This window comes from Triturus cristatus, chromosome 3_2 (assembly GCF_964204655.1).
Source record: "Triturus cristatus chromosome 3_2, aTriCri1.1, whole genome shotgun sequence".
Lineage (NCBI taxonomy): Eukaryota > Metazoa > Chordata > Amphibia > Caudata > Salamandridae > Triturus > Triturus cristatus.
Window position 1 is genome coordinate 41,226,653 of NC_140584.1, and position 15,121 is coordinate 41,241,773.

Genomic DNA, 15,121 nt, shown 5'->3' on the forward strand with positions numbered 1-15,121 from the left:
CAAATTCGTACAGGTCCATCTCCGATGAAGAAGTGGCGTAAATATTAGAAAAGTGGTTTATCCAAGATTCCCTGGATATGGTGCAGCTGATGGGGGTTAGTAACTGTTCTGTGGATCGGAGATCCCTTACAGCAGACCAAAACATTTTACCCTTTTTATTTATGGCTGCTTGAGATAAGGTTTCCCAGTGATCGTTTAAGAGTACTCCCTTCCTGATGCTAACTGCTGCATTACAATTCTGCCTTGCCAGTTTCACATCTGGGATACACCTGGGTTTGGCTGAAAGGGCCCTACGTAGGTTCCTATTCGCCAATGAACATTTGTCATCAAACCATCGAGGGCCCTGTTTCCTCAAAGAAGCGGGCTTCGACAGTAAGGTTTTGATGACCGTACAAAGTTTAGAGAAATCATTGACTATCTCTAGGTGCGGAGTTTTGAATAACAGACATGAGTTAATAAGGGGCACATTATCCTTCACTAGTAACATAAACAGTTTGTCACTATCAACACCCCTCCATATTAGTCTTAAATTATCAGTGGATGGCGTTAAGTCTTTAGCCCCACATTCAACTGAAAACACGGGTCGAGGTGCCAATTTCAATGCTAATTTAATTTGTGTAGTCATTAACCCTGGGCGTAGTTCGCGAAGTAGCACTTCGCGAAGCTACCCAAAGTGCAGTTCGCACTACGCGAGCTACGCGTAGCACTTCGCGAACTGCGTAGTACCTTGTTCGCACTGTGTCAGATGTCGGTTTCAATGATTGCACAGTGCGGACAAGCAACCGGCACTGTGCAATCATTGAAAATGGCATCTTGCACAGTGCGAGCTGTAGTTTTCTGCTGCTCGAGTAGATTTTTACTCGAGCGGCAGCTTTCTCAACGCGAACTGGTAGTTTCTCATCACGAGCGGTCGCGAGCATACGCGACCCCTCGCAATGAGAAACCTGACCTCCTCGCGTTGGGAATCTCGCAGGGAGGTTTATTTTCCATGCTCGCGATCGCCAACTTGATGTTGCTGATCGCGAACAAGGAAAAAGTCTCGCCGGGATGTCATTTTGCTTGCTCGCGGTCGCCAACTTGACGTTGAGGACCGCGAGCAAGCAAAAAATGACCGCAACACTACGCTACGCGTGTTCGCACTGTGCTACGTGCAATTCGCGTAGTGCGAAGAGGGCGAACTTCGCAAACTACGCGAGCGTAGCGTAGTGCTTTGCCCAGGCTTAGTAGTCATGTTCTGAAGGTGGACCAACCACAAGTTTTAAAGAAAGTAGATATTTAAAGACTTCCCTTTTACTTGTATACACAAGTCGTCTCTTTGTAAGCATTCACACACACACAAAGATTCAGGGTTGGGGTCAGGACCTCATTATGAGTGGCCTTTTAATTTAGATGCGGCCTTATTGGAATTATGAAATCTGCTGAAACACCAAAGATCTCTAAACTTTCACCAGGATATTTTGAATAAATATCCAGCCCAATCTGATGAATTACCGCAGAATTGGACATGAAAGTACTGATTTCCGCCGGTATTTCCTCATTTTTGTGCGGACCTCTGGAGTCTGCCTCATCTTGGGCCAGATTTTTGCCTTGTTTACCGGGCAGCTCATAATGAGTGTGTAGTCCGAGGGTCTTGGCTGGAATATGTGATTTATTGCTTCCCCAGTGGTTGTGTCCATGATTCTCTGTTGAAGCTCCCCATGATGCTTTAGAAACATGATATATAATTGCAATTTTTTTAATATGGCACTGTTTCACAATTATCTACGGCGGACTCCAAATAAAACTCACTGATATACAGATTGCAGAAGCAGGAAGACAGACTGCGCTTGTTCTTTCAGGAATGCAACCATATCAATCCATTATTAAAAGTGCTCCTTTGGCCACTGATACATATTACTGACTGCAAAAAACTGGTTGCAGTTTGTGGCCAGTATTTTTGTAACCCCTAATGAGTTTTAAGACCCAGCCTATGTACGACCAAGGTTGATTCGTAAAATTCTGATTCCGAGTGAGTTGTAATCTGACCTAACTCATGAATATTAATTAGGTAAGTCGCAAAGTGCAATTCACTCTAATTGGTGGCCATCATACTCATGGTGGCCTGCTAGCATAAGGGGACCACCAAGTCTGCGATTAACTTTTAATAAAGAAAAGTTTTTTGTTTTTTTTTAAAGGCAGACCGTTTTTCTTAATGAAAACAGTGCTGCATTAAACTTAAAAGTTTACTTTGTCTAAGATTGTTTGAAAGTAGGCAGTGGACCAACCACAGGTTTTAAAGAAAGTACACATTGATGGACTTCCCATTGACCTGTATACAGGTCGACTGCTTGTCAGCAGTCACACACAAAGATCAGGGTTGGGGTCAGGACACTGAGGTCCTCATTATGAGTGCATTTTAATTTTGATACAGCCCTATTGTAATTATTGTAATTATGAGGTGTAGGATTTTCATAGAGTTTAAGGATCATGAAGGAGGCAAGCTTGAGTTTAAGAGCAGTTTAAGGTTTATTTCCAAAGAAAGAAGAACCCATCCATACCACAGCCAGTACAGGCAACTGCTCACAGATATCTTAAATTTTAACATTCCAAAACCTAGGCAACACAGGTGGAACAGAACCATGGGAGTGATGTCATTAGTTACCATGGTACATTAACATCTGAAAGAAGATACCATATGAGGTCTGCTGAAACACCACAGATCTGGAATGGAAGGGGACAACTGGCAACTCTCAAACACATTTTTTTGATATTCACAAAGCAGAAGGGTCTAACGAACCCCTTCCATTTTACGAATGGCTTACTACTTCAACTCAGGACTAGGTCATTTTTCAACATTCTATGATTACATTTTGGCCACAAACCATTGGTACATGTCATAGCGATCTGGTATTTGGAAGGGACGCCTACTACTCGCACCTTCCAAATACCGAATAGGCAAGAGGTCGATACAATGTTTTAAGGGTTAGTAAAAGTTTACTGACTCTTAAAATCTGATTAGTACATTGCAAATAGCATTTTTTGCGGTCGCAAACTCCGAATCAGAGTGTTTACAACCGTAAAAATGCTTTGTAATTTAGACCATAAATTCTCTGCGCCATTCACAACATATATTGGAACAAAAGCCGAGGATGCATGAAGAAGCGTCAATCCCTCTACACACACACGCAAGTTTAATGCCGACTATCATCATTCAGGAAATAACAATGAAATATAAAATGGGGAGCAAGAAGAGAAGGTTAATGAACGAAGGACGGTGTTACAAACTATGTAAGTAATGCAGTGACAGGAAAATGCATGGGAAGTCCAGGAAGTATTTTAAACACAGCAGTTACATGATGACGTGTCATACTGTGGAAAAATGATTGTCCCAAAAAAATGTGCCAAGAAAGAGTAAACAAGCGCAGCCAACGGAACACTTACTTTATCTGTTTATGTTGATATAGTTATATAGTGCAGCTAAGCAGTGCTTAATTTGAGCCGGCAGTTTCCGGTGCTCTGCATGGCCCTTCACTATCAACACCGGACCTTATGATAGCTGGCCACATGGTGGCGCTGTCAGTCTAATTTTGAAATGAGCACAACGGTTGTTTAAGAATTCAAAAAAATGACTAATACCTGCCGCCCACGCCATTATTATAGCTTTGGGTGACTAGAGCCTGAATGGTGACATTTGTAGGAGTGTGAGGGTTAGTACTTGTGTTGGTACTGGTATTAGAAGCGAAATAAATTCAGAATTTATCTAGTGTGTGTTGCATACATACTCAACACTGGTATTTGATACCCTGTGGGGTATATGTAAAACAGGAGCGCCAAAACAGTTATAATCAAAAAATATCTGTTTATTCAAATCATGATTAAGTATTTTATAGAAGGTTGCAAAAAGGAAAAGAAACGGGATTGGGTTTGCTCGTGATAGGTAAGTGCAAGTGAAGGTGACTGGTTAGAGGAATATACAATTCAAATATTTTCAAAAACAAACTGGTAAATCAGACCAGTAAAAGGAGACCTGTCCAGTAAGAAACCTTTTTACAATACTTTTTTTATATACAATTTTTGCAATAATGCAACTTCGGAAAATGGGCTGGGGGAAGCGGTACAGGCCCCATGTGGGAGTAGAGCGTCGACGTTTCGACTCGACTAACACAATGAGGGTGATTTGGACCTCAGCTACGAGTGTTCTCCAGGACGGGGTAAGGCAACCTAATCCTTGTGCCGCGATGGCATCACAGGTGTATGAAGCAATCAAACTGGGCCGATAATATCCCCTGGTATAGGTAGCTTCCGCTGAGAAGCCAGTATTTGAAGTCCTCAATAGAGCCTTTTGAAAATTGTATACAAAAAAACGTATTGGAAAAATGTTTCTTACTGGACAGGTCTCCCTTTTTGCAACCTTCTATAAAATACTTAATTGTGATTTGGATTCTAAATATATAGAATACACAGATATTATTTGATTATAACTGTTTTGGCGCTCCTGCTTTACATTTATTGTATATGGTTAAAAATATTCTTGGAATATAGTGTCTCCCCACAGGGTATCAAATACCAGTGTTGATTATGTATGCAACACACACTATATACATTCTGAATTTATTTAGCTTCTAAAGCAGTCACGGACCTATACTCTTTTATTCCCGCATTATACCCAGGTCTGGTGATGATTTTTGGGTTACCCCATTAATTGTAACGCTTGGTAGTGGTATTGGCAGCGCTGGCGGGGCCGATGGGTGGTGTAACCTGCACAGCCGCTTGAAAAGGGCCTTGGCACTCACTATTTTACAAACTAAGCACTGCCCAAGACTCTAACGTGTGTTCGAGTGCTGAACTTGAACTGCGCAGGGACATAGAAAAACTGCAAACACGTTTTTACGTCTAAAAATGCGTCTGACACTAGAATAAAAATTAATTTGGAAGGCTGTTTGTGAAGCTAACAAACTCTATTTAGCACACGTAGTTCCGAATTAGCACAACATATGTATTACACTATAGTGTTGCTACAGATTTCACAAGAGATCATAATAAAGTGTTTTGAAAAATATGATTTTGTTTCTAATTCAGAACTTGTGAGTGGGGAAAGACAGGAGTTAATGGAGCTTCTAAGTGAGAGACAATGTGAAACACTGGTATGGAAGTCATCAGTGTTGGAGGGAAGGGTGTACTGGAGACATGTAGCCCATTCATTCCGGCACTGAGGCTGCTAGACGTTATGGGGGCTGGGAATGAAACAAAGGCAGTCAGAGTGGCCGAGCGAATGAGCAGGCGGTAAAACGATGACCTTAGTTCTTAGATTACGAGGCTAGGAAGAGAGGGTGATTAGTAAAGCCACGACTTTTAAATTATGATAAGAATTAAAATAATATGAATTAATGAGTTGTGTTGAAATTTTAAGAAAAGAGAACTGAGACAGCTGGGAGCCGATGGACTGAGAAAGAGAGATATCCACCTCTGGTTCTCCCGGACCCTTCGTTTTTACCTACCAAGAGCCCTCCTTCTCCGGCTGGTGCTGCTGTTTGTGGCTGGGCTGCTGTAAATGCTGGCCAGTTTTTCAGAGAGAGGCTGAATGTCTGGAGTGCTATCGAAGTCGGGAACAGTAAATGCTTCCTTTGGGCGTACTTCGGAAGCGAGGATAGCCAACAGGGCCGACTTCACGTCTTCCTGCAGAAGATAAAAACATGACTCTCACTAATGTTCCAAAACAAAGTCTCATGTATGAAGGTAGAGTCGTCTGGAATTACCTCATTTAAAGCTAACACATGACAAAAGGCCTCCTTCCTAATATCAGTTGCCTTGCATTTGGGGGTGCATTTCACTAATCAAATGTATAATCTGATGCAAATGTACCTTGACATCTAAGCCCCACCATATACCTGTTGAAGGCATATTCAAAGAAGGAGCCTATTAAGAGCAGCTATTTCCCGGAAGGGTGCCATCATTTTACTTGCCCTCCACAAACAGAAGTTGACCACAGTGATTGAAAAAGTAAAAAGAAAGAAAGTTTATGTCTCCCTCAATCCAATATAGGAAAAACTCATATTAAAAACACACAGCAGTAATACGCCTGCCTTCTGCTGGCTCATTTAGTTTGGGACAGTTGCTCGGAGGTAGCGCTGCGAGACTGACAAATAAGCAAAGAGGTGGAGCACTGGCACAATTAGAAGTTACATTCAGAAAAAAAACAGGTTTACACTGTACCTCAGGCGCAGCAAAGAGCACCTCGGGACTGGATACTTTATGTGAATGTATCACCAGTGCTTTAAATAGGCCGGTACTCACAGGTACTGAGTACTGGCACTTCTTATTTTTATCACTCTGAGTGCCGGCACTTCTCTACTGCCGTGGAGAGTACCAGTACTCATGAAGGGTAGGCGCATTGGCCTCTAGTGGTGGCAGCCTGTCTCTTTGGCGGCTAAAGCACTTTTATAGCCTTGAGCTGAGCCCCCGGTGAACTATTCACCGTGGCTCATTTGCATGTAATCCGGGTGTTCGTCGTCATGCTGTGTTGCGAGGAATCGAGGCAGCCTAGTGACAGCACAATGAGGAAAGCCATGGGAGGTAAGGAGGTTAAAAGGGTTTTAATCCCACCTGATTCTGTGGTGTGAGTGTCTGCTTATGTTTGTCTGTTTGCCTGCTTGTGTGTGCGTGTTTCTGTGTGAGAGACAAGTCAGAGAAATATTACAAAATAAGCAAATGTTAAAATATCACTGTGTTTGACTTTCGTTTTGTATAACGAATTAACCTGTTTTGTTTAAAGAAACACATTTCTCCTGTTTTGGTATGTGCTGCAACCAGAATAAAAAGTCAATAAGCTTCGCATGTCTTGCCTTTAGCCCCGCCCCCTAGCCCCGCTCACTCGCCAAATTTAAATGAGTACCTGCACTATTTTTTTCTCATTTAAAGCCCTGTGTATCACTTCATTACATGTGCCATAACTCAGAGGTACTGGCTGCATCAAAAGTCACCACATTCGGCACTAGGGGCCATATGTAGGAAGCCCAATACCGGTCGGTAACGGCCGATTTTCGGTAAAAATCCCGTTACCGACCGGTATTCAGGCTTTTGGTATGTAGGGGGGACATTTCAGGATTCGGTAATTTACCGAATCGGTAAAATTACCGAATCGGTAATTTTACCGATTCGGTAAATACCGAATCCTGAAATGAGATGTAGGGGGAGTGTGTGGGTGGAGTGTGGATTCGTTATTTACCACCAACTAAAAGTTGGTGGTAAATGACTAATGTCTTAGAAAAAACATTATTTGGCCCTTAGAAGTGTGCAATGTGGCAGACATACATGCCCTTAGGGCATGTATGTGTGCCACATGTGCACACATGCAGGAATCAGGGGTGCAACAGGGTGTCACTGTGACACCCTGCCACCCTTGATTGTGCTCCCCCCATTACCGAATCGGCCTCCTGGCCCATAGGAATCAATGGGAAGCCAGTTACCATTACCGAATCGGTAAATACCGATTCTTAATTACCGACCAATACCAAATCGGTAATTTTTACCGACTAATTACCTACATAGCATTTACCACTTCATAAATACCGAATCGGTAAAAGTCGGTATTTATGAAGTGGTAAATGTTAGGCTACCTACATAAGGCCCTAAATTAGGATTCTCCACCTAATGGGACCATCACATTATAAGAGTCATTACATTGCAGGTAAGTTTTTAATAGTGCTTTATATAAGTTGATTATATATATATTTATTTTATATAGGCGATACCTGTGTATTATGGTCTAATATTACTACTCACTGTTCTGGTGACATCATAAACGTCAAGGCCGAAAGCCAAGTGATTTGTACATTTTACCAGAATCCCAAGATGACGATACTGGATTATATAAAACAGGTCCGCGACATGTTTATTTTGTATTTCCCATGTTTATTTTGGTGCAGTAAACTGAGGCAGGGGAGGGGCATCATAGCCTCCTTGAGGCTTCACCTGTCATAAGTCATGACCCCTCCCAACACATAACGATGGTAATAAATAGCATAATATACTCTGCTCAGCTGCATATATATATTTACTGAAGCAACAAAGGTTACATTGAAGTTATGGTTAACTTTGGTTATAATACCTAAACGTATGTTCTTTTTTAAAAACCTCAGAAATCCTCTTTAAAAAACCAAGGGAAGATATGGTTACCAATTAAAACTCAAAAACTATTGAAATTCCCAAATTATAGTTGAACTCCCAATCCATAACTTGCACAACAGAAATGAAAACCATAGCTTACACATAATATGCACTGCTTATGACCTTCCCCTTGATCTGACAGATTAATCGCACTAGGCACTATGAGACATGACTATCATTGTAGTATTATTTATTGGTTTGAGTATTTGTTGCTATTTGATTGCACTGGTGTTATTTATTGGTGTAAATAATATGAAGTCACAAGCATTGTATTTGCTGTGCGAGTTTTGGTTTGCGGACCTAACCATAACTTTCACATTTCAGTGTGTTTTTGTTGGTTTTCATTTGTAGCCATTACTGCATTTTAACTCTGGTTTTTTGGTTGAATTTCTAAGATCTTTTTTAAACATATGTTAGGTGTTATATCCAAATCTAACCATAAACTCACTTTAACCTTGGTTTTTTCAGTGGGTTTCTGGGATCTTTTGAATCTATGACATCTACAGTCTATGAAAACACACCCTACCTTCCCAGTCACAGCCTTTGGATATGGGCAGCTGGAGCTGGCCACAAAGCCTGGCCAGTCAGGATCTGCTCCAAACCTGGCACAAGCAGCCATCTCCTTCTGAATAGGTCCTTCATCTATGCACAGTATGGGGTTGGTTGCAGGATCTGAACCCATCGTCTGCTGTGCACAGCTTTGGTTGGGCCCAGCAGAGGTTGACTGATAGTTTAACCTATTACATGGCCCTGTGCCCAACCTTTATGTGCGGCCAGTCCCCAATGCGTGCAGCCAAAGGATGATCGTGATGGGGTGGGGGTTGGGGAGGACAAGGGCGGGAGGTTGCCCTTTGCCATGGACCTGGGCACAACTCCAACTTCCCATGGGTATCCAACCCATCCAACCTTTGGACTGCCAAGTGGAGGTTGTCCTCCCTTTCTGCTTTTTCCTGCTTTCACAGACACAGTTTGCGTCCGTAGACCCACACAGACTCATGGATCCTTGTTAGAAGATGCAAGGGTTTGCAGACTCAGTAATTGGTCTACAGGCCCTATGGAGACAGGGCAACAAGGGCACATGATGGTGCATGGGTAAGCTAAAGGTTTGCAGACCCGAAATGGGTCCCAACATAGGAAAAGTCCTTGTAGGAAGTTCATGGATCCCGGGTAGGATTCACGGATTTTAGAGCTGAGATGTGGTCCATGAACCCTATCTCAGGGTCAATGGACTCTGCTCAAAATTTGCTTTTTTTTATTTTAGGGGGTGGGGATCCCTTTGAGGCTCATCTGCCTGAGCCAGGAAATCAGCGGACGCTTCCCTGCCCCATGATAGCTCCTTTCATTTTTTTGTTATTTTAGTCATGGAGCAGAATTTGGGCCCTATGTCTTGTTATGTTAATTGAAACAGATTGTTCTCATCTGCAGCGAGCCAATCAAAAAACGTGCCAATTAAGATTGAGTGAAAAGCTGCCTTGTCCAATAAGATTTGTTTAGTTGTTTATCTAATTTAGTTTTGTAGAGAGTCTTCGAGTTTGGGTCCGTGTTCTGTAGAGGAGAACAAAGATTCTAGTGGCAGATAAAATGAGAAAAGTTACTTTTGGACACCCAATTTTGGTTATGTCGTGTGCACTACTTCCTCCTATAAGGAACATTTGGTTAACTGCTGGATTTCATCTTTTCGACGTGTCCCATATATTCATTTGCAAATGCCAATGCAAATGTTCTTTTCTTTCCCTTGCAGTTATATGCCTTATGAGCCGAAACACATGATCCCCTAGATGATTGCTGCTGCTCGGAACACAAAGTGTGTAGCTCACATTCTTCCAAGAACATTACCTTACCCATAGGAGTGGGCATTTCTTTAACCATACCTGATGTTATCCTCTTCAGTAGGAGATCATAGCACTTTATTGTTTAGGAAACCCTGGTGGAAAGAGTGACTTTCCTAATGCACTTGTGTAAACACCCCGTAGACTGTGTTCACAATGTACTATCTGTTATTCACTGGTAAAATATTAGGAGTATGAAACTTTCGTCTTTGCTGGTGAAAATCACAACTGTACACTGTCAAAAATAAATGTATAAATATTTAATTTTCTCAAGCTCACTTTAGCGTTCGCGAGAGCAAAGGGAGTAAGGGTGTGTACTTGGAGCATGTGGTCCAAATCATTATTGAGACATATTCCCAGAATGCTACCTTTAGAAGTACTTCGATTTACTAACCTACTTTTCATTCCATGATGGATTGGAATATCCCTTCAAAAACTGAGAACCCCACCGAACCCTATTGTGTCAGGTGATCCCTTGCATTGTGAGACGATCACGGGGCTGGGCACAGGCCTTACCGTGTTTGAAATGGGGGCCAAATCTTCTTTCTTGAGCACACTTGCCAAGATGCCCAGCTTCTCCAGGGTCTCCTTAGTCCAAGCCGAAGTAGCGCTGTGAAAATAACATTGTGCACTTGTAAATGTGTTTCACACACTTTGCTATTTCATGCATCTCCGCTCGAATAACTACCACTCTTGCATGATTCAGTCCCGCTCCATGCACTCTCACTCTCTTACACATTGGTTGCAGCTTCATTAACAATTTGACTAACTTAGATATTAAACTTCCATTTCATTAGTACGCATAATTCATATGGTTGCGTGCAAGCATGTCCAAGGAATATTGAAACCATGTCAATCTAGCTTTAAAAACCTTCCACTGTGTGGGAACCAACAGACCTAAATAGTACACGCATGACCTGGGTCACACTGGGACTAATGATAGCCAAACGAAACATCGCCTAGAAGTGGGGGCATCGCTCGCACCGAATGTGAGGGCATGGCAGAAAGACATGGACTGGTGCATGTTTCGGGAGAAGTATGTCTATGTAGCCAGGGGATGTCCCAAAAAGTGGTCCCACATATGGAAAGACTGGAATGCTTATAGCAGGAGCATCTGTACCCCGCCATTGACCCCAGCTCAAGATGAAATGTTGCGGACATGACACGAATTACCAGCTACCTCCGTATTGTGTACTTAAAACTGTCTGAGAGCCATGTAAAGATAAGACACTATAATAATAATGAACTATGCCTTGTGTTGTTGATTCCTATTGTTAATAAAAAGAAATAAAAAAAAAACAAAAACCTTCCACTGCTCAGTCCAGAATCACCTTCGAAATACGCTGCAGCATCTAAAAGGTCGAATCTTTCACTGTGCTGCATGTCGCCTAGACTGCCCACCTCAAGTCAGATCAGTCAATGAGCCTTCAAGAATCCAAAACAAGGAGGTAGAACTCCAGGAGTGGAGGGACCGTGACTTTGGTGCTCCCTCAATGAGAACTTAATGGTGGAACACCTAGCCACCTGCACTTCGGGAAATGATTGAAGTCTGAAGTTTGCAGATTGGCATTTCATTGAGGCATTCTTTCAAACTGTAGGGTAGCGCCCACGGACTACTGTATTAGTGTCAAGGCGCATGTCCTGTGAGATTCCAGCTATGTGCACCCCCCACCCCCACACCTCCATCCAACCATTTGCTAGAAAGAACTAAGGGCCATATGTATCAAAATCCTCATTTGCTATTCTCATATAGCAATTTTTTGCGAATCGCTATTTGAGAATCGCAAAATGCTATGTATGTAGGATTTGCAATAAATTTTGCGAATCCTACATATTCCTTAATTGCGAATCTCAAATTGTGATTCGCAATTAAGGAATACCACCCCATTTATTCCTATGGGCCTAGAGGCCCATAGGAATGAATGGGAAGACATTCTCAATTTGCGATTAGCAATTAGAGAATCGCAAATAGAGAATGCAATTTCAAGGGTGCAAGGGTGTCAAAAGGACACCCTGTTGCATCCCTGAAATAAGCATGGGTGCACATGTGGCACACATACATGCCCTAAGGGCATGTATGTGCTTCACATTGCACTTTGAAAAATGCAAAAGAGTAAATTTTTCAAAGAAATCGCAAATTACCACCAACTTGAAGTTGGTGGTAATTTGCGATTCCTTAAGGCCAAATTGCACTTTTCTGGTGATTCTTACATTGCATTTAAGGAATCGCAAAATTTGCGATTCCTTAAATGCAATCGCAAAATAAGGAATCGCAAATTTTGCGATTCCTTATTTTGCACGCAGATTTGCCTCATATATACCACTAACCAAAATTGCGATCGCAAACGCCGAAAGTCTGCGAATTTTGGCATTTGCGATCGCACTTTCGCTTGATACATATGGCCCTAAAAGAGCTATGAAGAACCACACTTTCTGCTATGGCAGAAGGTGACGTAAACACGTAGATGTTATTAAACAAATGAGCAAATGGTAAAATCACAGCCAGTGAATCTTTTAATTGTAGCTGTTCTAGTATTGGAAGCAGCCCGGTCCCAGCAGCACACATCAGTATGCACCATTTGGAATAATCACAGAGCAGATGTTAAGGCTCCCAGACTGAGACATTTCTACCATACCCTGCTACTTATTTATGAGCTTTTTATATAGAAAGTAAAAGGACACCTCTTCCTGATGCCCTTAGGCGTCTACGTGATCGCCTTCGTTTAAAATTTTTTATATTCTTCTTGAAATCCATCCCTCTCTAACTTGTATATGGCAGTATGCTGCCACATCACATGCGCAAACATTAAAGCCTCTTCCCACATTCTTACTGCTAAATCCCTTTCTTTATCCCTGAGCACCCAATATACAGTTTCATGTTAATTGTTGTTATTATGTGACTCGCTCTAGCACCCGTCCTGAGTACAGGGGAACTTTATAAAACCTTAATTAAAAAGATGCTTGCAATCACATATCAATCTTAATAATTAACGAGGTCTGTTACCCAGAACCCAGTCTCCCAGAGAGATCTGCCAATTGGAACCATATTTGACCCGCGCCAGCCTCTCACCAGTGGATTAACCAGGGACAAGGCTGAAATCAGAATATCTGCTTTATCTGTTTTAGTGTTTGCAATAGTAAGAGATTTTTATGCAAAATCATGTGCAAAAACCAGATAATTAGGATCTGCATTATAGAATATTAATCTGTGACAGGATTAAAATGTTTAGGAATAAGAATAAAATCCAACGATGCATCAGAATTTTCCGCTAAAATGTCTATGAATTAACGCGGTGAGGGGGTATTGGCCAAGTTGGAATGGTTGAGTGCACTATATTGGCTTGTGCACAGCGTATGAGTGGTGCAGTTTGCCATTAGTACGTGCACAATGTACCATTCACTCCTCCCAGACTCCCCCCTTTCTTCCAGTGCCGCTGTCCCAAAGAAAGCTTAGATTCAGGTTATGCTGTCCAAGGCATAGCTTTTTATTCAAATCAAACAAGGTTATTCAAACTGAAAACCAATACGAAAGGATAAGTATCCTATAATTGTATTTATGATATATTTACAAAACAAAAAACATTGTAGCTGCATCAACAGGTAAAAGACAGTAAAGCAAATAGGCACGAAATTAAACTTGATCTTAGACTTGACCTTGGCCTTCTCTGCCCATCCATCCCCCCTTTTCTGCGCACACTGTGCCAGAAGGCCCTAACATGCCACAGTAAGCTGTTGGTGTACTCGAAATCCAGGGCACCGCATAGCACACCAGGCCACCGGGGTACTTGAACACAGGCAGTCTCCCCAAGGTTCTAGTCAGTTCATATGTCGTGGGTTAGGACAGGAGAGCCCAGGACCACCAGTAGGTCAGTCCCCGCTCCCCTCCTGTCCAGTGTACGTGCCAATCCTACCCCCTCCTGAGGTCCATCCAGTCGCTGAACCTCAATTGTTGTGTGTTGGACTTGACCCTTTTTGCAGGGTCATCCCTGAACGTTTTGCCTTCCTCCTAGTCTTTTTTCTGACATGGTGTTGGTGGTTTTAGGACTCTGGGCACTTTATCACTGCTGTCCAGTGAAAAGGGCATGTGCTCTCTATGGTAAAACGTGGTAAGATTGGTCTAAACCAGTTTGGCTAATTTAATTTACCTATCTGTCTCTTCTAAAGCGGTATCCCAGATACCCAGGGCCAGTAAATTAAATGCTACTGGTGGGCTCGCAGCGCTGCTTGCGCTACCCACCAAAGTAGCCTTTCAAACCTGTCTCAGGCCTCTGCCATTGTTGGCCCTGTGTGCGCAGTTTACTGCCGCTGTGACGTGGCACATAAAGTGGGTGCCACATCTGTGACTCCTCTTTTACTACAAATCAGTCACCCCTAAGGTAGGCCCTAGCTAGCCCTATGGGCAGGATGCACTGCAGGCAAAAGGTAGGACATGTGCCTTAACTGTGTGGCATATCCTGGTAGTGACAACCAGCCATTTCGGTATCTCACTACTGTGAGGCTGGCCGCTCATAGGAATACTTTAGGGATTCACTGATATGTGTTTCAGTGGTAATTCCTGATCTGAGAGGAGTAGCATGATCAAGTTTGGTATGTTTGGAATAGTGGTAATAAATGCTGTGTAATGGTGTGCACAGATTTATTGTCACTATTCTAGAAATGCCACTTTTAGAAGTGGGCATTTCTGTGTGCTATGTCTTTGTGCCTGCCTGTTGTGTATTGCATAGTGAGTTATATATCAATGGGGTAACCTGTAAGACCACTGGACCCGGGTATACTATATCATCCTTCCCAAACACCTACTTTTCCCTCTTGAGCACCAATACTATGCAAAGTTAGGACATGGATTGCCTTTTGTGTTTGATTTATTCCTGTGATATCCATTATGTGATAAAATGAAATCACATTTGCATTGGAACCTTTTGTTACGGTGATGCTGTATTGTTTTTCATTAATGTATGCTTAATTCTACTGTTCTTTATGTTTAAGTGTAATTGATTCACCACTATGACCATACATTTGTGTACTACTGTTGTGTATTGCATGTCTGGCTCTGGAGTGACAGATACTGGGGAGGTGCAGTGTCTCCAGAGGGGCTGGGTGAGTCAGCACAAGGCTGTATGGGCCTGATCTGCCTTTCGAGCAGTGGG

The 15,121-nt window shown here is 42.4% G+C and overlaps 1 protein-coding gene across 1 annotated transcript in view; it reads right to left on the minus strand.

The window, feature by feature from the left end:
• Window positions 1–15,121, minus strand: part of LOC146856773 (otoancorin-like) — a 484,135-nt gene that overhangs the window by 131,589 nt on the left and 337,425 nt on the right. Inside the window, exons 17-18 of the mRNA XM_085647226.1 lie at window positions 10,491–10,584; window positions 5,478–5,655 (exon numbers count right to left, since the gene is read on the minus strand). Of these exons, the coding sequence (XP_085503352.1) occupies window positions 5,478–5,655; window positions 10,491–10,584 (272 nt within the window). The remainder of the gene's footprint in view (window positions 1–5,477; window positions 5,656–10,490; window positions 10,585–15,121) is intronic.